Raw genomic sequence first — 24,921 nt, 5'->3', positions numbered from 1 at the left:
CTCTCTCTCTCTCTCTCTCTCTCTCTCTTTCTCTCTCTATCTCTCTCTATCTCTCTCTCTCTCTCTCTCTCTCTCTCTCTCTCTCTCTCTCTCTCTCTCTCTCTCTCTCTCTCTCTCTGTGTGTGTGTGTGTGTGTGTGTGTCTGTCTGTCTGTGTGTCTGTGTGTCTGCCTATCTCCATTTACCTTTCTGTGTGTACCTGTGTACGTCTCTCTCAAAGAATCACAAAGAATTACAAAGGCGGAGCATGCTGACAGGAGACCTTTTGATCCATGTTAAGGTAGGATTCGAAAAAAAGTTATAATAATGATAAATAAATAAATGAATCAATAGAAATTATAGTAAAGTAAATAATAATAAATAAGATAAATACATAGGTATGATTAAATAATAAACAGATAAATAGTGAATAATAACACATTCACATATAACTAATAAATGAGAATCAAGCAAATAATAATAAACAGACAAATGATAACAAAGCAAATAAACAAATAATATAGAATAAATGATAGTCATTACAGCATCTTGCTTAGGTGCTTATTTAAATGATTCTTAAAGCTTCGAACTGAACTATATTGCACTACCTCTGCAGGAAGTTTATTCCATTTATTAACTGCACGGTTGGCGAAATTGTTTCTACCCACTTCCAAATTAAATCTATTGTCTGACAGTTTGAGACCATTGTTTCTTGTCTGATTCTCATTCAGTGTGAAATTTTTGTCACTTTTGATGTTATCAATTCCCTTTAGAATCTTAAAGACCTGTAGTAAGTCATTTCTCAGTTTACGCTTTTTTAGGGAAAACAGATTCATATGTTTTAGTCGATTTCCGTATGATTTATTTTTGATATTTGGAATCAGTTTTGTGGTTCTTCTTTGTACTTTTTCCAATCTGTCAATGTCTTTAATGAGATTCGGTGACCATACGGAAACGGCATATTCCAAATGTGGACGAACTAACGATTTATTTAGCCTGTTAATGAGTGGGGTATTGATTGTGACTAAGCACCCTTCTCCCTGTAGCCCCACTGGGGACATTTCTAAAAAAAGTAAAGGCATAAGAGGGTCTAGGAGTTTTCCAACCAGTACCCTAAGGTTTGGGTCTTTTAATGTGCGTGGATGTGGTACAGATGAGAGTAAAAGGGAAGAGATAGGTAGTATGTTTATGAGAAAAAAGATGGATGTGTTGGCTTTGAGTGAAACTAAGTTGAGAGGGAGGGGCGAGTGTGAGTTTGGGAGTGTAGTTGGGAGGTTATCAGGAGTGAAGAGAGGGCGAGGGAGAGAAGGGGTGGCTATACTAGTAAGTGAAGAGATGGGTAAACGTGTAGTGGAGTGGAAGGAGGTTTCTTCAAGGTTGATGTGGATGAAGGTGAAACTGGGAAAGGAGATGTGGGTTTTTGTAAGTGCATATGGGCCTGGTAGTGAGAAGGGTGTAGAAGAAAGGGAGGCTTTTTGGATAGATTTAAATGAGTGCATAGAGGGATTAGGGAGGAACGTCAATGTAGTAATATTGGGAGACCTTAATGCTAGGGTAGGAAATAAACCAATAGACGAAGTGGTTGGGAAATGTGGAATCCCAAGAAAGATTCGTTGTGGAAAGTTGATGGTGGGGATGCATCTAGAAAGGGAGTTGATGATAGCAAATACAGTGTTTAGGAAGAAAGTTAAGCACAAGTACACATGGGAGAGGGTGGTGGATGGAAGGGTGGTAGATAGAGCGTTAATGGACTATGTAGTGGTAGATAGCAGTATAGTAGGAAGAGTTAAGGATGTACATGTTCTAAGGGGAGAGAGTGGGGGAATATCAGATCATTTTTTGGTGGAAGGTAAGTTGAGAGTGGAGGATAGATGGAGAAAGAGGAAAAGGACAAAAGGTAGGGAGGTGCTTAGAGTGAACTGCTTAAATAAGAAAGAAAAGGAGAAGGAGTACAAGAAGAAGCTGAGAGAGGAGTGGGAGAGAATGAAGGATAGAGTAGAACTAGGAGTGGAGGAGGAATGGGGATGGTTCAAGGAGGGAGTCACAAGGTGTGCAAAGATGGTGTGTGGAACAAGAAGGACGGGAGGAAATAGAAGGAAGGGTAGTGAGTGGTGGGATGAGGAAACAAAGAAGGTTGTAGAAGAGAAGAAGCGAGCTTTCACAGACTGGTTACATAATAGGACGAGGGAGTTATATGAGAGGTACAAAAGAGAGGAGAAGTAACGCACAAGAAAAAAGGAGGCGAAGAGAAGAGCAGATGTGAAATGGGGTAAGAGTATGACAGAAAACTTTGAAAGTAGTAAAAAGATTTTTTTTGAAAGAAATTAAAAGAGGAAGAGGAGGTGAATCAAATAGAGAAGAAAAGGTAAAAGGTGCAGATAGAGATGATAATGGAAGAGAAGACATTAAGAGGAAGATGGGCAGAATATTTTAGGGAGTTGCTAAATGCGAAGGAGGATAGGGAAGGAAAGGTAGTTGCAGTGGGAAGTGCTAAGAAAATGGCCGTGATGGATGAGGAAAATGGAGGAGAAATAAGGAAGGATGAAGTGAAGGCAGTTGTTATGATGAAAGCAGGTAAAGCACCTGGTCTGGTTGGATGCTATGCAGAATGTCTGAAAAAAGGAGGCACAGATATGGTGGACTGGCTGGTGAGGTTATTTAATGTTTGCTGGAGAGAGGGTAGAGTGCCTCTTTACAAGGGAAAAGGGGACAAGTGTGAGTGTAGTAGTTTCAGGGGGATCAACTTGTTAAGTGTAGTTGGGAAGGCTTATGGGAGGATCTTGATTGAAAGGATTAGGAGAGGAACAGAGGGAGTAATTGGTGAGGAGTATGGATTTAGGACAGGTAGAGGTTGCGTAGATCAGATTTTTGTGGTAAGACAGATGTGTGCGAAAGCTATAGGAAAAGGTAAGAATGTTTTTTGTTTTTTATGGACCTGGAAAAGGCTTATGATAGGGTAGACAGGAAGGCACTTTTTTGTATATATACGGGATAGGAGGAAGGCTTTTAGGAACTGTCAAGAGTTTTTACGAGAGTAATAGAGCTTGTGTCAGGATTAGAAATGGAGAGAGTGAGTGGTTCGAGGTAAAGGTGGAACTTCGCCAGGGATGTGTTATGTTGCCCTGGCTGTTCAACTTATACATGGATGGGGTGATGCGAAAGGTAAATGCAAGGGTGGTGGGTCGGGGATTAGAGATGTTTAAAGAAAATGGAGAAAAGTGAGAGGTGAGCCAGCTGTTGTTTGCGGACGACACAGCACTTGTGGCAGGATCAGAGGAGGGATTGAGGAAGTTAGTGATAGTTTGGGGGAGTGTGTGAAAGAAGGAAGTTGAAGATAAATGTGGGTAAAGTAAGGTGATTAGATGTACAAGGGGTGAAAGTAGCAGCACACTAGATGTGAGCATTAAGGGAGAGAGACTGGAGGAAGTGGATAGTTTTAGATACTTGGGTGCGAATGTGGCAGGAAAGGGAGGAGTGGAGGTGGAGATCGAATGTAGATTGAGAGACGCGAGTAAATGCCTTGGTGGATTAAAAAGTGTAATGAGAAATAGACATTTGGGAATGGATGCTAAAAGGAGGTTATATGAAGGAGTGATTGTGCCAATAGAACTGTACGGGATAGAAACATAGAACATGAGAAAGGAAGAGAGAAGGAGTTTGAATGTGTTTGAGATGAAGTGTCTGGGAAGTATGATAGGGGTTACTAGGCTGGATAGAGTGAGAAATAAGGATTTGAGGAAGAAAACAGTGGTGGTAAGGGAGCTGGGAGATAGGGTAGATGAAAGAGTATTGGGATAGTTTGGACACATGGAAAGAATGAGTGCAGAAAGACTAGTAAAAGAGGTATGGGAGGCATATGTGGAGGTTGTGAACATGAAGGAGCGACCTAGGATGAGATGGATGGATGGGGTAAAAGGGGCTTCGGGGAAGAGGGGAATGTCTGTTGAGGAAGGACGGGAGAGGATAAAAGACAGGGGTGAATGGAGAATAGTTGTATATGGATGATGTTGTGATGCATGAGGTGGAATGGGTGGAGGATGGGGGTGAGGTAGTATGTGTGAGAAAAAATTGACGCAGCCTGAAGGGATTTCTCCCCGTCTTCTCCTTTTCTGCATGGAGGAACGGAGAGGAGGGGGGTCGCCGATTTAATGAAGCGGCCTTGCTGTGGATGTGCTGTGTCTTGCGTCACTGCTTCTGACCCAGGGCAGTGGACAAGATGCAGGGATGACCCGTCATCCAGGAGGTGCCAAGATAGGAGGGAGGGTAGAGGGTGGAGGAGAGTGGAGTGTATTAGGGATGGAATGGGTGGGAATGGTTTTATGCCGTTGTTTTTTGGCTACCTCCCTTGTAAGGGAGAAAGAAACCTTGGTATATGTATATATGTTAATGAGTGATGGACTTTTAACTCAAAAGATCGCGCAATCAGTCCTAGAATCTTATTTGCTTTCTCAGGGGCTAAAATACACTGCTTAGATGGTTTGAGATCGTTAATGATAATTATGCCGATATTCTTTTCACTATCCACTTTTGTTAACGAATTTCCAAATAACTTGTAATCATACTGTTATTTTTACCTATGTGCATTACCTTGCATTTACTTGTGTTAAATTTCATTAGCCACTTTTCAGACCATTTCTATAATCTATCTAATTCTTCTTGAATATCTAATTGGTTTAAGTGATCGTTTGCCATTCCGCACATTTTTGTATCATCAGCAAATTTTGAAACAATAGATTTTAGTCCGTAGTCTATATCATTTATATATACTATGAATAGAAGTGGCCCAAGAACGGAACCTTGAGGAACTCCACTCGTAACATTTTTCCATCTAGAAGTTTTTTCCATTTAAAACAACTCTGTTTTCGATCATTCAACCAATTACTAGTCCAACTTAATAGGCTACCACTTATTCCGTGTGAATCTAATTTAGTAAGTAGTCTTTCGTGGGGGACTGTATCAAAAGCTTTTGCAAAGTCTAGATATATTAAATCTATATTGTTTCTTTTGTCATAATTCGAGATGACTGTGTTGTAAAATTCGAGTATGTTAGTCACGCAAGAACGTTTCCGTCAGAAACCATGCTGGCTATCAGTTATCAAACAGTTACTTTCTAAATAATGTTCGATAGCATCTCTAATGATAGTTTCCATAATTTTTCCAATGATTGAAGTCAAACTTGTATGCCTGTAGTTATTTGGTTTCTTTTTGCCACCTTTTTTGAATATGAGAGTAACGTTAGCTAGCTTCCATTCTTTTGGGACATCTCCGGATATGATGGATTTCTTGAAAATAATTTCTAATGGAACAACAATCCTATTTTTCATTTCTTTTAAAATTCCTGGATGCCAACCGTCAAACTTTGAGTTTTTTTTATACACCTTTTAATTTTTCCTTTTGTTTTATTTACCGAAGTAAGTTCCCCTTAGACTTTTCACAGGTTTCAGTTTGGAGTTCACTTTGAGATGTTTCGTTTACGAATACTGAGCTAAAATAATTGTTTAAAATATCACACATTCATTCATTTGAATACTCAAGTTAACCGTCAGCAGATAATAGTGGACCAATGTGATTTCTAATAACCTATTTATCTCTAATGCAACTATAGAATTCTTTGGGATTCTCTTTGGATTTATCAGCTATATTCATTTCATGTTGTCGTTTTCGTTTTTTTTATTGTTTTTTTTTTAATCTCTTTGTATTAATACATAATTTTTATAGTCATTAGATGCACCAGAGCACTTGTATTTCTTATAAACCTGTCTCTTTTTAGCAATACTTTTTCTGTTTCTTTGTCAAGCCATTTTGGGCGACCCTTAAATGGGATGTAAGTATGAATCATCTTAGTAAGCGTATTATGAAGTATTTCCCACATCTGATCTACAGGACTTTCGCTTAATTTTGCTTCTCAATCTGTAAGCTGAAGCTCCTATGAACTGAACTTTACTGAAATCGGGTATTTTAGAAACACAAGTATCTATTCAAATTTTTTTAGTAGTTTGAATCTAAGTTAAGATCGCTATTTGCAATAGTTTCACCGACTTCTACATCGGTTATCATGCTTTTGCGGCTAGTGATCAATAGATTGAGTAAGTTTTCATGTCTTGTGGATTCTTTTACATGCTGAACTAAGTAATTGTCACCGAGAAAATCTATCAAGCGCCTACCTATATGGTCATGTTGTAGGGTCGTCCAATCAATGTCAGGCACTTACAACACGCACACACACACACACACACACACACACACACACACACACACACACACACACACACACACACACACACACACACACAATCATACGCAAGTGTGTGGGGTGTGTGCGTACGTGCGTGTCTGCACATTCACATTTGTACCCGTCCTTATGTTGGTGCAATTGTTCAACCTCATATTTGCCATTTGCTTTTAATTATTTTCATAATTTTCGTTCTCGTTCTTTTGTTCGTATTACTATGCTTCAACTCGTTTTTCCCAGCCTAAATCAGGACTTTTTTTTAAATTCCAAACTTGGTCCAGTGACCATTTAATCAAAAGAGTATCGCTACGCATGCAACTGGACTTTTTTTTTTTTTTTTTTTTAATCTTTTTTTTATTTGGTTTCCGGGGCTGTCACCCGCCCGGACCTCAACCTTCCGGTGGTTCGGAGCGGAGCAGTTCACACATGAAACAGGAAGTGGTGTCCACGACGAGATGCCACTGCTGTTAGAAATGGCTGTACCCTGGGGGGCATTTGAACGTTTTCCGTCTTGTCATATCATCCTGGTCCAATTACTATCCATCATTAACCGCATTCACTTTTTTATCGTCTTTCTTCAGAGAGAACCTCGTGGCGTTCCTGCGGCTCAGCTGTGCCGTGGCCTCCGTTGGGTCGAACGACTCTTGTCATCCACGGCTCAACTGGAGCTTCTGCAGGTCTTCGGGAGCGCAAGGGACACCGTGAAGAAAAGTAAGAAGTAAATGCCAATTCGTTTTTTTTTTCAATGCTATGAGAAATCTCTAAGTTGACGATGAGTTTGGGGTGTCTTCCGAAAAGGGGACACTTTTGGGAAAGTGTCATCGGTGCTGTACCGTGTCATAAGGGTTTTTGGAGGTTCGGGAAGAGATTTTTGAGTAATAAGGAAGATGATAACGACACTGGCGACGATGATATCGAAGTCAGCATTAAGAATGCCAGACTATCATGTTAGGTGTTTCCTATTCACTAAAAGACGTATTTTAACAAAAGCTGTAGGCCTGGGGACGAAGCTCCCGCGAATTTCAGACATACCCTGGGGTAGCTGGGACCGCGAAACCGGTGTTTGTAATGCTTGAAAATAATATGTACACACACACACACACACACACACACACACACACACACACACACACACACACACACACACACACACACACACACACACACACACACACACGTATGTGTGTATGTGTCTATAGATGTATTACTTTTTATTCCTTCATTATAACTCACAGGCAGAAAGCACGCCACGGTCACCGCTGCAAAGGCACGGTTAACCGAACTGATCCAACTGAAACATCCGTCCACGGAAGGCCAGAGACTCAACTGCATCTGCTTCTTGCCCTCTTCGCCTGTAAGTATTTTTAGGCCGAACCCTTGCCACTTCTTTGTCCGTGAAGTTGATTATGTAACGTTTAACCACAATCAACCCTGTCAACTGAATGCGGAAGTGTCTTTAATGTGCTAAATGTCGTTTTCTGGCCTTAGACAAATGCATCAATCCATCCGTACACTCTTTCTCCTGCTCCGTGTGCAAGGGATATCCTTTGTTGAATAGATTCAATAATTGATAGCCCGAATAGATTTAAGTTTCAACAACGTATTCAAATGATTAAGTCGCTACAGAATTGGTGATATGAAGTATACGTGTAAAGAGAGAGAGAGAGGGAAAGAGAGAGATAAGAGACAGAGAGAAGGGGAGAAATCTACGACAAGTATCTATAAATGCAAGGGGTTAACCAAGGGTTGACAGATGGGGTGTCACCGTAGTGGAGTGTATAGACACTTTGCTTAGAAAGGTCTTGATTAAAGTCAAAAGGTTCCATTTAATTATAGGGTGTCACCGGGATGAACGAATAGGGACTACTGTATTTGCTGTCGTATAAGGCGTGCTTTTTAAATGTATCACAAAATTACCCTGCGTCTAATACGGCCGTATTACGGATGCACAAAACGATACAGTTTCTTTACAAGACCACTTTAAAATACATTACAATACATTTAAGATGAAACGTACTTTTTCCAAAAAATATCTTTATAATATAGGGGTGAGACTTATGCGAAGGTATGGCTTATACGCCGGGAAATACGGTGATTTGATTAACCTTTTCGACCTGAGGACGAACTTCACAGGCTTTACTCTCAATACGAGCAATTATTTCTATTCAACCGAATGCGACTAAGGTGCGTTGGAGGTCTTGCTTCTGAAGGAGTTCATCAAACTAGGAAAGATGAGTACGCACAAGAAAAGGCCCCGGTTCTTGAAGACCAAAGTTTTGGCCTTCAAGTTTGGGTGTCGGCGAGGTGGCCAAATCGTACTTTTGTTTTCGCTAACTTTCGCTCTTTTTTGGGCAGAAAACTCGTAACAGAGCGATAAATCTCTCATTAGAAACGCTTGAAGTCGTGGGATTTTGTTCGTGGCAAAGCAAAGAAAAACCTTAACGACGTCTATTGTTTCTTTTTGGTCTCATTTTTGGTTTCTGTTTGGTTACCTTCATTCTCGTTGTAACTTTGAAGGCCCAGAAACGGTGTCGAATATTCTTTCTTTGAACTTTAATCAATATCTTAGTTTGGGAGTATCTTAATGAAGAACTGTGTCCAATATGTATCGATCACCTCGTAGACTATTCGCCATTCCAGTGTTAGTCATTATTCACTTTCGTAGATTTTGTTCTACATGTAAGTACTATACACACACACAGACTCAAAAAGACATGCATACTACACGCTCGCACTAACGCATACGTACACACACACACACACACACACACACACACGCACACACTTTCAACGAACGGACGGCTTGACGAACGCTCTGAAGAAAAGTGCAGATTGAGGATACCAACGCAAAGAGAAGTGCCTTTTTGTATTTGCAGGGGGGGGGAATTGCTCGTGAGGTAGTGGGAAAGTAAGGAAAGAGGAGAGGGGGAGGGATTACTGGGGAAATGGAAGGTAATGAGGATGTGGAGGACTTGGCCCAGGCAGACGGGCGGAAGGTCAACATGAAACGACCACCGGATGACGAAATGGCAAATAAAAATGTAAAGATTAGAAGTATAGAGAGGAGAAATACAGTAGAAAGTGACGAGAATATGTTCCAGGGATTTAAAGAGGGTGGGGGGGACACAACCCCCCCCCAGACTGATAAGACTAGAGGAGAGAGTTGATAAGGTGATCGAGGACTTGGAACGTAAGTTAGGTAATGTAGGCTCCATTCTCCAAAGAATTGAAAGATTGGAACAACTAGAGAAGGCTAACAGAAACTTAACTGAAGAAGTAGAGGACCTAAAAAGACAGTTAGGAAATGTAAAGGAGGAGAATGAGAAATTGAAGAAGAATAGTAATGAAAACAGTGAGAAAATAGCTACAGAAGCTAAAAATTGGAGAATAACTCAAGAAGGGAATAAGGTTTCATTCACTGACATAGTCAAACAGCAATTGAAAGAACATAATGAAGACTCAGTTATTAAAGTGATGAGACAGAAGGAGAATATAGTAAGAGAATTAGCTGACAAAAAGAAATGTATAATTATATTAGGAATGGAAGAGAAACATAACCCAGATAGAACCGCAAGAATCAAGGAGGAAAATGAAAGGGTAAGCAGTTTATTAAAATTAGTCCAGGAAGATGAACCAGAAATTATAAAGGAAATTGAGGAAAAATTCAGACTCGGAAAATATAGTACAGATAAGACCAGACCAATTAAGATTAAATTCAGGTCACAAACAACGGCAGAGAAAATTCTATCCAAGACAGGGAAACTAGCAACAAATGATCAATATAAAAAGGTATGGATAAAAAGAGAAATGAATAAGGAGGAAAGAGAGGCAGAAAAGCAGAAAAGAATTGAAGCTAAGGCAAAAAACGAGGAAAGAACGGAGTCAGAGAAAGAGAGATTCTATTGGAGAGTAGTGAACATGAAAATAAAGCAGTTCGACATACTAAAGAAAAACATAAGGGAAACAGAAAACACAATGGAAGTGGCAGAAAACTAAGAGTGTCTTACACAAATATAGATGGATTGATAACAGGATTGAATGAACTGAATGATTATTTGAAAGAAAAAGAACCGGACATAATGGGAATTGTAGAAACAAAATTAAAAGGCCCACTACCACCCAACAGTGTAGGACATGATACATACAATTATTGGATTAGAAACAGAGAGAAAAAACAAGGGGGTGGAGTTATGTTCCTGACAAAGAAGGATATAAACGTGAAAGGTGTCATATATGGAAAGAATACAGTAGAGATGATTATGATAGAAGTGGAAGACCGAGATAAGAAGAGCAGAAAATTTGTGATCAACTATGTGCCTCCGAAAACAGCCTCATGGGAGGAGAATGAACATAAAAGTATGTTAGAGGACACAAAGATAGCATTAACTAAAATAATGGAAGACGGAGGAAGAATAGTTATGATGGGCGACTTTAATTGCAAAGAAATCTGCTGGGAAGAAATGACAGTAAAGAGTGGTGATGACTCATGGGGAAATGCTCTACTTGAGATGATTACTGACCATTCAATGACACAATGGATACAAGAGAACACTAGGTATAGAAATGAAGAAGAACCATCGAGGCTAGACTTAATAATTACATCTGAACCTAGAATAGTGGACAAGATTGAATATAAAACACCAATAGGTAAAAGTGACCACATATTGATTGAACTGGAACTTAATGAAGAAAAATATATGAAAAGAAATGAACAATATAGAAAAGGAAGAATGATGTATGAAAAAACAAACTTTGATAAAATAAGAGAATTCTTCCAACAAGAAAACTGGGAAGAAATATACAAAGAAGAAACATCAGTGGAAGAGAAATGGAATATTTTGACAAAAATTTACAAAGAAGGAGTGGAAAAGTATGTCCCAAGACAAAAACAAGAAAAAGAATATGTAAAATGCTGGTACAACAAAAGTTGTAGGGAGTTAAAAGACAAAAGAGACAAAGCCTGGACCGGATGGAAAAAAGACAGAAGACCTGAAAAATGGAAAATATATACTGGTTATAGAAATGAATATGTACAAAAGTGCAGAGAGGAAAAAAGAAAATATGAAAAAGATGTTATAGAAAAGTGTAAAGATCAACCAAAACTATTCTACAGATTTGTAAACAATAAACTGAAAAACAAACAAGACTTGGAGAAATTAAGACAAGGGGGAGTTGAATACACTGAGGAAATGGAAATGGCAGAAATTATGAGCAAACATTTTAAATCAGTGTTTACAAGGGAAAATATACAACCTGAAGAGATTGAGTGGAAGGAAAAAGTCCCCCCTATGGAAGAAATAGAAGTAACAAAGAATGAAATATTGACACACTTGGGTAATTTTGATGTCAGAAAATCGCATGGGCCAGATGAAATAGCAAACTGGATTCTGAAAGAATGTAGGAATGAACTGGCAGACAAAATACATAGCATAATAAGCAGTTCCTTAAAAGAAGGAAAAGTTCCAGAAGATTGGAAAAAAGCAAATATAGTACCTATATATAAAGGAGGAAATAAAGAAGAACCTACCAACTATAGACCAGTCTCTCTAACAAGTACAATAGCAAAAATATGTGAAAGAATTATCAAAAGTAGATGGGTAAAATACTTGGAAAAAAACAACGTACTAAATCCAAGGCAATTTGGATTCAGACAAGGACGATCATGCGTCACCAATTTAATATGTTTCTATTCAAGGCTAATAGATATAATACAAGAAAGAGATGGATGGGCTGATTGTGCATTTCTAGACCTAAAAAAAGCTTTTGACAAAGTACCACATAAGAAGTTGCTTAAGAAATTAGAATATGAAGGAGGAATACAAGGTAAATTGCTAAATTGGATGGAAGACTTTTTGCAAGAAAGAAAAATGCGAGTAGTGATAAGAGATCAGCACTCTAAATGGAATGAAGTAATAAGCGGTGTCCCGCAGGGAACAGTTCTGGCCCCAATAATGTTTGCTATATATATTAATGATATGGATGAAGGAATTGAAAGCTATATGAGCTTCTTTGCAGATGATGCAAAATTACTGAAAAGAGTGAAAACTGAAGAAGATTGTGAATCACTACAGAGAGATCTAAATAAAGTACAAGAATGGAGTAGGAAGTGGGAGATGGAGTTCAATACAAAAAAGTGTAGTATAATGGAATTTGGAAAAAGCAAAAACAGAATAACAGGATCATATAATTTGGGAGAAGAAGGAATAAAAAGAGTAGAAAATGAGAGGGACCTGGGAGTCATTGTTATGAATAATATGTCACCTGAGAAACATATAAATAAGATTTTTGGAGAAACTTATAATTTAATAAGAACAATCAAAGTGGCATTTACATACCTGGATGAAGAAATGGTGAGGAAAATCCTAGTCACCCTGATAAGACCAAGATTGGAATATGCAGCAACGATATGGTCACCAAGTACAAAAAAATGTATAAAAAAACTTGAAAGAATACAAAGAGCAATTACTAAACTGGCACCAACACTCTCAAAACTATCATATGAAGAGAGACTACAAAAACTTAAACTACAGACACTAGAGCAAAGAAGAGAGAGAGGAGATTTGATAGCTATTTACAGAATCATGAAAGGCATAGAAATTACTGATAGAGAGAATCTGATAAAATGGGATGACAGAAATACAAGAGGACACGGAAAGAAAATAAAAAAAGACAACTATAGAAGAGATTTGAAAAAGAACAGCTTTCCTCACAGAGCAATAGACAGTTGGAACAAGTTAGATGAGAAAGTGGTGTGTGCAAAAACAATACATGAATTTAAAAATAGTTTAGATAAAATGAGATATGAAGACGGGACCTCACGAGCATAGCTCCCCTTCCCGTAAAATACAACTAGGTAAATACAACTAGGTAAATACACACACACACACACATACACACACACACACACACACTTCAACGAATGGACGGCTTAGAAGACGTTCTGAAGAAAAGTGAAGTCTGTGGATCCCAACGCAAAGAGAAGTGCCTAGTGTTTTTGCAGGGTGGGGGGGAAATTGCTCGTGGAGTAGTGGGAACGTAGGGAAAGAGGAAAAGGGGAGGGATTACTGAGGGAAATGGAAGGAAATGAGGAGGGAGTAGACTTTGACCAGCCAGACAAGCGGAAGGTAAACAAAAGACTTAGCGAGGATCAAATGTCTAATAAAAATGTAAAGATTAGAAGTATAGAGAGGAGCAATACAGAAGAAAGTGACGAGAATATGTTCCAGGGATTTAAAGAGGGTGGGGGGGACACAACCCCCCCCCCGACTGATAAGACTAGAGGAGAGAGTTGATAAGGTGATCGAGGACTTGGAGCGTAAGTTAGGTAACGTAGACTCCATTTTTCAAAGAATTGAAAGGTTGGAACAACTAGAGAAGGCTAACAGAAACTTAACTGAAGAAGTAGAGGACCTAAAAAGACAGTTAGGAAATGTAAAGGAGGAGAATGAGAAATTGAAGAAGAATAGTAATGAAAACAGAGAGAAACTAGCTACAGAAGCTAAAAATTGGAGAATAACTCAAGAAGGGAATAAGGTTTCATTCACTGACATAGTCAAACAGCAATTGAAAGAACATAATGAAGACTCAGTTATTAAAGTGATGAGACAGAAGGAGAATATAGTAAGAGAATTAGCTGACAAAAAGAAATGTATAATTATATTAGGAATGGAAGAGAAACATAACCCAGATAGAACTGCAAGAATCAAGGAGGAAAATGAAAGAGTAAACAGTTTATTAAAATTAGTCCAGGAAGATGAACCAGAAATTATAAAGGAAATTGAGGAAAAATTCAGACTCGGAAAATATAGTACAGATAAGACCAGACCAATTAAGATTAAATTCAGGTCACAAACAACAGCAGAGAAAATTCTATCCAAGACAGGGAAACTAGCAACAAATGATCAATATAAAAAGGTATGGATAAAAAGAGAAATGAATAAGGAGGAAAGAGAGGCAGAAAAGCAGAAAAGAATTGAAGCTAAGGCAAAAAACGAGGAAAGAACGGAGTCAGAGAAAGAGAGATTCTATTGGAGAGTAGTGAACATGAAAATAAAGCAGTTCGACATACTAAAGAAAAACATAAGGGAAACAGAGAATACAATGGAAGTGGCAGAAAACTAAGAGTGTCTTACACAAATATAGATGGATTGATAACAGGATTGAATGAACTGAATGATTATTTGAAAGAAAAAGAACCGGACATAATGGGAATTGTAGAAACAAAATTAAAAGGCCCACTACCACCCAACAGTGTAGGACATGATACATACAATTATTGGATTAGAAACAGAGAGAAAAAACAAGGGGGTGGAGTTATGTTCCTGACTAAGAAGGATATAAACGTGAAAGGTGTCATATATGGAAAGAATACAGTAGAGATGATTATGATAGAAGTGGAAGACGGAGATAAGAAGAGCAGAAAATTTGTGATCAATTATGTGCCCCCGAAAACAGCCTCATGGGAGGAGAGTGAACATAAAAGTATGTTAGAGGACACAAAGATAGCATTAACTAAAATAATGGAAGACGGAGGAAGAATAGTTATGATGGGCGACTTTAATTGCAAAGAAATCTGCTGGGAAGAAATGACAGTAAAGAGTGGTGATGACTCATGGGGAAATGCTCTACTTGAGATGATTACTGACCATTCAATGACACAATGGATACAAGAGAACACTAGGTATAGAAATGAAGAAGAACCATCGAGACTAGACTTAATAATTACATCTGAACCTAGAATAGTGGACAAGATTGAATATAAAACACCAATAGGTAAAAGTGACCACATATTGATTGAACTGGAACTTAATGAAGAAAAATATATGAAAAGAAATGAACAATATAGAAAAGGAAGAATGATGTATGAAAAAACAAACTTTGATAAAATAAGAGAATTCTTCCAACAAGAAAACTGGGAAGAAATATACAAAGAAGAAACAACAGTGGAAGAGAAATGGAATATTTTGACAAAAATTTACAAAAAAGGAGTGGAAAAGTATGTCCCAAGACAAAAACAAGAAAAAGAATATGTAAAATGCTGGTACAACAAAAGTTGTAGGGAGTTAAAGGACAAAAGAGACAAAGCCTGGAACAGATGGAAAAAAGACAGAAGACCTGAAAAATGGAAAATATATACTGGTTATAGAAATGAATATGTACAAAAGTGCAGAGAGGAAAAAATAAAATATGAAAAAGATGTTATAGAAAAGTGTAAAGATCAACCAAAACTATTCTACAGATTTGTAAACAATAAACTGAAAAACAAACAAGACTTGGAGAAATTAAGACAAGGAGGAGTTGAATACACTGAGGAAATGGAAATGGCAGAAATTATGAACAAACATTTTAAATCAGTGTTTACAAGGGAAAATATACAACCTGAAGAGATTGAGTGGAAGGAAAAAGTCCCCCTATGGAAGAAATAGAAGTAACAAAGAATGAAATATTGACACACTTGGGTAATTTTGATGTCAGAAAATCGCATGGGCCAGATGAAATAGCAAACTGGATTCTGAAAGAATGCAGGAATGAACTGGCAGACAAAATACATAGCATAATAAGCAGTTCCTTAAAAGAAGGAAAAGTTCCAGAAGATTGGAAAAAAGCAAATATAGTACCTATATATAAAGGAGGAAATAAAGAAGAACCTACCAACTATAGACCAGTCTCTCTAACAAGTACAATAGCAAAAATATGTGAAAGAATTATCAAAAGTAGATGGGTAAAATACTTGGAAAAAAACAACGTACTAAATCCAAGGCAATTTGGATTCAGACAAGGACGATCATGCGTCACCAATTTAATATGTTTCTATTCAAGGCTAATAGATATAATACAAGAAAGAGATGGATGGGCTGATTGTGCATATCTGGACCTAAAAAAAGCTTTTGACAAAGTACCACATAAGAAGTTGCTTAAGAAATTAGAATATGAAGGAGGAATACAAGGTAAATTGCTAAATTGGATGGAAGACTTTTTGCAAGAAAGAAAAATGAGAGTAGTGATAAGAGATCAGCACTCAAAATGGAATGAAGTAATAAGCGGTGTCCCGCAGGGAACAGTTCTGGCCCCAATAATGTTTGCTATATATATTAATGATATGGATGAAGGAATTGAAAGCTATATGAGCTTCTTTGCAGATGATGCAAAATTACTGAAAAGAGTGAAAACTGAAGAAGATTGTGAATCACTACAGAGAGATCTAAATAAAGTACAAGAATGGAGTAGGAAGTGGGAGATGGAGTTCAATACAAAAAAGTGTAGTATAATGGAATTTGGAAAAAGCAAAAACAGAATAACAGGATCATATAATTTGGGAAAAGAAGGAATAAAAAAAGTAGAAAATGAGAAGGACCTGGGAGTCATTGTTATGAATAATATGTCACCTGAGAAACATATAAATAAGATTTTTGGAGAAACTTATAATTTAATAAGAACAATCAAAGTGGCATTTACATACCTGGATGAAGAAATGGTGAGGAAAATCCTAATCACCCTGATAAGACCAAGATTGGAATATGCAGCAACGATATGGTCACCAAGTACAAAAAAATGTATAAAAAAACTTGAAAGAATACAAAGAGCAATTACAAAACTGGCACCAACACTCTCAAAACTATCATATGAAGAGAGACTACAAAAACTTAAACTACAGACACTAGAGCAAAGAAGAGAGAGAGGAGATTTGATAGCTATTTACAGAATCATGAAAGGCATAGAAATTACTGATAGAGAGAATCTGATAAAATGGGATGACAGAAATACAAGAGGACACGGAAAGAAAATAAAAAAAGACAGCTATAGAAGAGATTTTAAAAAGAACAGCTTTCCTCACAGAGCAATAGACAGTTGGAACAAGTTAGATGAGAAAGTGGTGTGTGCAAAAACAATACATGAATTTAAAAATAGTTTAGATAAAATGAGATATGAAGACGGGACCCCACGAGCATAGCTCCCCTTCCCGTAAAATACAACTAGGTAAATACAACTAGGTAAATACACGGTGGCGTAGTTGGTAGAGCACTCGGTGGCGTAGTTGGTAGAGCACTGAGCTGCCACAATAGTGGCCCGCAGCTCATGGATCGAATCCTGCCCAGGGCCGAAATTATTTCGGTACCGCTGCGCTTCGGGTCGTTACTCTGACTCTCGTGGGCGGGGAGTTGGGTGTGTGTGTGTGTGTGCAAGGTCATAGCATTACCCATAGATCGGACCTACGAGCTCTGAGCTCTCTTCCAGGAGTGAAATAGCTGTCGATCACGAGTACAACACGTGATCCAAAGACCAAGTGAATACACACACACACACACACACACACACACACACACACACACACACACACACACACACACACACACACACATTCACACAGGCACGCACAAACACACATACAAACAAACACGTACACACACAAATGCAGACAAACACTCACACAATACCCTCAAAGGCTGGGAGGCCAACCAACGACCTGAAAACAAAAGGTAGATTACTGCCCATCGGGTGACAAATATTTTCGTGCAAATGTATACGTGTGAAACTGTAAACACACATGTATACATGTGCATATTACATACAAACATACATACATACATCCACATACACACGTCGGTCGGGGTGGGAGCGAAGTCTGGACTCCGGTGATATCTTCAAATTTCGAGGATCACAACGACAAGGAAGTACCTGTGTTGTATTAATAGGGAACGGGAAAGCTCGTGGTGTAGTGGGAAGGTAATGAAAAAGGAGAAGGGGAGGGATTACTGAGGAAAATGGAAGGAAATGAGGAAGGGGAAGATTGGGTCCAGGAAGTCAGACGGCATGTCAACAAAAGACGGCCAGACGATAATGGTGAAGTCGAAGAGATTAGTAAGAATGTAAAAATTAGAAATATAGATAAGAGCAGCGCAATGGAAGGTGAAGGTAACTATTTCCATGGATTTAATGAGAGAGGAAATGACAACCTCACCCGACTAGTAAATCTAGAGGAGAATTGATTACTGAACGAGTTGATAAACTGGAAGAACTAAAGAAGGAGAATCAGGACCTAACTAAAGAAATAGAATAAAAAAAAAAACAGTTAAGAGAAGTAAAGGATGAGAATGAGGAATTGAGGAGGAGTAATTAAGAGAATAAAGAATCCATAGTAAAAGAGGTAAGTGGTTGGAAAAAAGTACAAGAGAACAATGAAATTGAATTTAGTGGTATAATGGAACAGCAGATGAAAAAAATAAACTGAAAACACAGTTATTAAAGTGATGAAGGAGAAGGAGAATATAGTAAGAGACTTAGTGGATAAAAATAAATGTATAATTGTATTATGGATGGAAGAGAAGTATAATCTAAATAGGACTACAAGAATAAAGGAAGAAAAAAAGGAAAAAGTAAATAAGATATTAGAAGTAGTTCAAGAAGATGAACCAGAAACAGGGAAAGAAATAGAAGAAATATATAACTAGGGAAATACAATGCAGATAAGACTAGACCAATTAAATTCAGGTCACAAACAACAGCAGAGAATATCTTAGCAAAAACAGGGAAACTAGCAGGCAGTGAACAATATAAACATGTATGGATAAAAGAGAAATAAATAAACAGGAAAGAGAGGAGGAAAAAACAAAAAGACTAGAAGCTAAGGAAAAAAGAGAAAAGAACAGAGTCAGAAAAAGAGAAATTCTATTGGAGAGTAGTGAATATGAAAATGAGGAAATGGTTCATAGCAGAGAAAAACGGAAGGGAAACAGAAAACACAATGGAAGTAGCAGAACATTAAAAGTGTCTTACACAAATATAGATGGCTTAACAACAGGCTTGAACAAACTAAATGATTATCTGAAAGAAAAAGAACAGTGTAGGACATGCATGTAATTGTTGGATTAGAAACAGAGAGGTAAAACAAAGGGGTGGAGTTATGTTCCTGACTAAGAAAGATATAAATGTGAGGAATGTCATATATGGAAAGAATAGAGTACAGATAATTATGATGGAAGTGGAGGACAAGGATGGGAAGAACAGGAAGTTTGTAGTAATATATGTGCCTCCTAAAACGGCTACTTGGGAAGAGAAAAAAACACAAAAATATGTTAGAAGACACAAGGATAACACTAAATAAGATAATGGAAGATGGAGGAAGAATAGTTATAATGGGTGACTTTAATTGTAAAGAAATCTACTTGGAAGAGATGACAGTGAAGGGGGGAGACGACCTATGGGGAAATGTACTACTTGATATGATTATAGAACATACAATGACGCAATGGATACAAGAGAATACTAGGTAAAGAAATGAGGAAGAACCATCGAGACTGGACCTAATAATCACATCAGAACCTGAAATAGTGGACAAAATTGAATGTAAGACACCAATAAGTAAAAGTGATCACATATTGGTTGAACTGGAACTAAATAAGGAAAAATACATGAAAAAAACGAACAATATAGAAAGGAAAGATTGATGTATGAATTTTTTTTTTATCAATTAAGAGAATTCTTTCAAAAAGCTGACGGGGAAAGAATACACAAGGAGGAAACAACAGTAGAAGAGAAATGGAATATTTTGAATTTTTTTTTTATAAAGGAGTGGAAAAGTATGTTCCAAGACAAAAGCAAGAAAAATAATATGTAAAGTGCTGGTACAACAAAAGATGTAGGGAGTTAAAAAACAAAAGGGATAAAGCTTGGATGAAATTGAAAAAAGACAAAAGACCTGAAAAATGGAAAATATATACTAGTTATAGAAACGAATATGTACAAGTGTGCAGAGAAGAAAAGACAAAATACGATAAAGATGTCATAGAAAAATGTAAAGATCAACTAAAACAATTTATAGATTTGTAAACAACAAACTGAAAAAGAAACAAGAATTAGAGAAACTACGACAAGGAAGAGTTGAATACACAGAGGAAATAGAAATGGCAGAAATTATGAACACGCATTTTAAATCTGTGTTTACAAGGAAGAACCTACAGCCAAGAGATATCGAATGGGAGGAGAAAGTCCCCCCTATGAAAGAGATAGAAGTATCAAGGAATGAAATTATGAAACACTTGAGTAATCTCGATGTCAGAAAATCGCATGGACCAGATGAAATGGCAAACTGTATTTTGATAGAATGCAGGAATGGGCTAACAGACAAAATACAGACAAAATACATAGCCTAATAAACAGTTCATTGAAAGAAGGACAAGTTCCAAAAGATTGGAAAAAAGCAAACATAGTACCTATATATAAAGGAAACAAGGAAGACCCTACTAACTATAGACTGGTCTCTCTTACAAATACGATAGCTAAAATTTGTAAAAGAATTATCAAAATTAGATGGGTAAGGCATTTGAAAAACAAAACAAAACCGTACTAAATCCAAGGCAATTTGGATTTAGACAAGGACGATCATGCGTCACAAACTTAATATGTTTTTTATTCAAGGCTAATAGATGTAATATAAGAAAGAGATGGATGGGCTGATTGTGCATTTCTAGACCTGAAAAAAGCTTTTGATATGGTGCCACATAAAAAGTTGCTTAAGAAATTAGAAACTACAGGAGGAATACAGGACAAACTGCTGAAGTGGATGGAAGACTTTTTGCACGTAAGAAAAATGAGAGTGGTAATAAGAGACACTCTAATTGGGATGAAGTGATAAGTGGTGTTCCACAAGGAACAGTTCTGGCCCCAATAATGTTTGCTATATATATTGATGATATGGATAAAGGAATTGAAAGTTACATGAGCAGAATTGTTGAAAAAAATGAACTCTGAAGAAGATTGTGAGTCACTACAGAGGGATCTCAATAAAGTCTGGGAATGGAGTAGGAAGTGGGAGATGGAATTCAATATCAAGAAGTGTAGTATAATGGAATTTGGAAGAAGCAAAAAAAGAATAGTGGGATCATATGAATTGGGAGAAGAAATAAAAAAGTAGAAAATGAGAAGGACCTGGGAGTTATTATTATGAATAATATGTCACCTGAGAAACATATAAACACAATTTTTGGTGAAACTTATAATTCGATAAGAACAAAGTGGCATTTACATACCTGGATGAAGAAATGGTGAAGAAGATACTAGTCACTTTGATAAGACCAAGATTGGAATATGCAGCGACGACGTGGTCACCAAGTACAAAAAATGTATAACAAAACTTGAAAGAATACAAAGAGTAATTACAAAATTGGCACCAACACTCTCAGAACTATTATATGAAGAGAGACTAGCAAAACTTGAGCTACAGGCATTAGAGCAAAGAAGAGAGAGAGGAGACTTGATAACTACTTATAGAATCATGAAAGGCATAGAAACTATTGATAGAGAGGATCTAATAAAATGGGATAGTAGAAATACAAGAGGACATGGAAAAAATCAAGAAAGACAGTTGTAGAAGAGACCTGGAAAAGAACAGCTTTCCCCACAGAGTAATAGACGCTTGGAACAAGTTAGATGAGAAAGTGGCGTGCGCAAAAACAATACATGAATTTAAAAACAGTTTAGATAAAATGAGATATGAAGACGGGATACCACGAGCATAGCTCCCCTTCCCGTAAAATACAACTAGGTAAATACAACTAGGTAAATATATACACATTCACAAAGATCTCTCCATCCGCTCATCTTTCTCACTTGGTAAGAGCTAGCAACTGATGACTGTTTCATTTATCTTACTGCTGTTAGCTGGTGATGTAAGAAAGCCCCTAATTATAGTACAGGTCTCAGTTCAACTTTCATGAGAGATCTAAGGGAAGACCAGTTGCTGAGGGGTCCTGGGTATGCAGTCAGGGAAAACTGAAGTAACAATTTTTAAGGAATGTATCCTTTCTCATGTTTATCGTATTGAAAATATAAATTCACTAGATGGAGAGATCAGTTACGTCTGAATTCTAATTAGTCATTCCTTGATCATGGAGAAAATGTCTCCATCTATGAGACTGTGATGCCTTTCATCTCTAATGATTTTCCTTTCAGTGGTTGATACTGGCCACCTATGGAAATCTCAGCTTTGTGGATCATCAGGGTGGTCTCCTCTGTGGCTGGAATATGAAGTATACAAGTCAACCAGAAATCAGGTGAAAAAGAAATTGATATCATTATACATCGTTTTTATTCTCCATCGAGTAAGTCATCGGTGGTCCTGCACTTTAGCTCATTCCCAGTACTTGGCGCATCAAGATACCTGAAATAATCTCTGCTTCCACACACTTCCTCCTTATCCTCTCGGTTTTACCACATGACCGGGGCAACTTACTGATAAATGTATATATATATATATATATATATATATATATATATATATATATATATATATATATATAACATATATATATATATATATATATATATATATATATATAATGTGTGTGTGTGTGAGTGTGGTGTTCATGTGTGTGTGCATGTGTGTGTGTGGGTGTGCATGTGTGTGTGTGGGTGGGTGTGGGTGTTATCACGAGAAATGAACGAGTTACTGGGGGTGTACTGCTGAACATTTACTTGTTTTATTCTATATTATTTGATCCTCGAATAACGGCATCTTCCAGACACATATAATCAAATCTTCCATGTATCAGTCTATTAGGTATTTGATATTATCCCAGTGTGTTACACATGTGTTACTTGGGGTGATATTTCGAATGTCCTTGCGATATTTACAAACGCATGTTTTTAGGTCGCATGATGTTTCACTGATATAGGACTTCTTGCCTTGATATCATTATCTTTTTTTCTCTTTCGCCTTCGCTAAATCTTATATTGTATCGTTGGTTTGGCATACCGCTTCCATGGTGCTACCCTTGGGCTCCCGATTGAGAGTTACGGTGGCACGGCTAGTTGGAAGTATAACCCGAGTGGCACTTTTACTGCATTGGTAGCGATTATCTATTATTTTCTTCTGCCTTTCTCTTGAACTGTTTGATGACAAATTCCGGGAATTTCAGTTTAGTAAACATCTCACGGACGTATTGGCTTCCTTAGTCAAAATATTCTGCGCTGCAATCCCTGATTGCTCCGAGAAAGAAACCTATCAATATGCCTCTTGATTTTTAAATCATGGGCGGAGTAGGAATACAATAAATTTCTTTATTGGTAGGTTTGCTATACACTTTGATTTTCAATTAGTTGCTATGTTAGATGAAGAGGGCATCCAGGAACGAAAAAATCGCCAATTTCTTCTTCCAGAATAAAGTGAATTGACGTTTCCACGCCGTTGATTGATTTCTGAAGTTCTCAGAGGCTGTTTCTCTTGGGTATGATTACTAGGATGCCGTTCACATAGCGCGACCTAGTTATACAATTGCTTTCTTTAAATTTCTAGTTTGGCTTCTGTCTTAATGTTATACTTTTTCATTTCGTTTTGTTTCATTTTTCTTCGTACATTGAAAAAGTCTAATCATTGTTCATCATTGAAAGTAATGACTCTCTCTCTCTCTCTCTCTCTCTCTCTCTCTCTCTCTCTCTATATATATATATATATATATATATATATATACATTGTGTGTATGAATGTTTTTTTGTGTGTGTGTGCGTGTGTGTGTATGTATGTATGTGTGTGTGTGTGTGTGTACGTGTGCGTGCTCGCGTGTTCTGTGCTTCTTCACTTGGAATTTTCTCCGATTCCTAGCAGTGTCCGTCACTTGCCCCAACAGTCCTACATGGGGCAAAGGGAACGACTTCAGGTGCAGCTACTCAGCGCTTCCTGGCGTATGCTTTTCAACACCACCATATCTGTGTATGCATTCTTGCTGTCATTTGTATTCCTCTGTCACCCTCTATTCATCTTATGATTTCACTTTAAGATTTCCTTTCCTGCAGCCTCAAACTTCCGTGGCCAGCTACGAGCGTGTGCACGTGCCCTTCTCGTCCCAACCTCTGCGCCGTCACTCTTCTCGATGGCACGGTCAGAGTCTACGATCTGAGCACCTCGTCGCTACAGCTTCTCCTTGATACAAGGTGAGTGACCTTTATCAGTCACCCTCGACCCGTTGACTTTACATTCGAAAGGCTATATCTCTTCGACCAATGCTATTACTTACGATAAGAGGATATTTTTTTGTGTGTGTGTTTGTGTGTGATTCACCATGGTCTTGGATTACGTATTTGACTCGTGATCGACAGCTATGTCCCTCCCGGAAGAGAGCTCAGAGCTCATTTTAACCGATCTATGGGTAATGCTGTGACCTTACGCGCACACACACACACACACACACACACACACACACACACACACACACACACACACACACACACACACACACACACACACACACACACACACGCCCACGATAGTTGGAGTAACGACTCACAGCGCAGCGATACTGAAATTACTTCAGTCCTGGGCTGCCGGGAACTCTACCAACTGCGCCATCGAGTCGTGTGTGTGTGTGAGTGTGTGTGTGTGTGTATTTACCTAGTTGTATTTTACGGGAAGGGGAGCTATGCTCGTGAGGTCCCGTCTTCATATCTCATTTTATCTAAACTATTTTTAAATTCATGTATTGATTTTGCACACACCACTTTCTCATCTAACTTGTTCCAACTGTCTATTACTCTGTGAGGAAAGCTGTTCTTTTTCAAATCTCTTCTATAGCTGTCTTTTTTTATTTTCTTTCCGTGTCCTCTTGTATTTCTGTCATCCCATTTTATCAGATTCTCTCTATCAGTAATTTCTATGCCTTTCATGATTCTGTAAATAGCTATCAAATCTCCTCTCTCTTCTTTGCTCTAGTGTCTGTAGTT

General features: G+C 37.8%; 1 protein-coding gene across 1 annotated transcript in view; it reads left to right on the top strand.

Moving 5' to 3' along the window:
- The window catches only part of LOC143020917 (uncharacterized), a 442,767-nt gene that overhangs the window by 206,126 nt on the left and 211,720 nt on the right, over positions 1-24,921 (top strand). The window contains exons 6-9 of the mRNA XM_076177865.1: positions 6,792-6,921; positions 7,446-7,564; positions 22,159-22,259; positions 23,998-24,135. Coding sequence (XP_076033980.1) covers positions 6,792-6,921; positions 7,446-7,564; positions 22,159-22,259; positions 23,998-24,135 — 488 coding nt within the window. The remainder of the gene's footprint in view (positions 1-6,791; positions 6,922-7,445; positions 7,565-22,158; positions 22,260-23,997; positions 24,136-24,921) is intronic.

This window comes from Oratosquilla oratoria, chromosome 3 (assembly GCF_046742065.1).
Source record: "Oratosquilla oratoria isolate Oo_2021 chromosome 3, ASM4674206v1, whole genome shotgun sequence".
In the NCBI taxonomy this organism is placed as follows: Eukaryota; Metazoa; Arthropoda; class Malacostraca; order Stomatopoda; family Squillidae; genus Oratosquilla; species Oratosquilla oratoria.
Note: the sequence above shows the minus strand (reverse complement) of the source record. Positions and strands in the feature narration are given on the sequence as shown.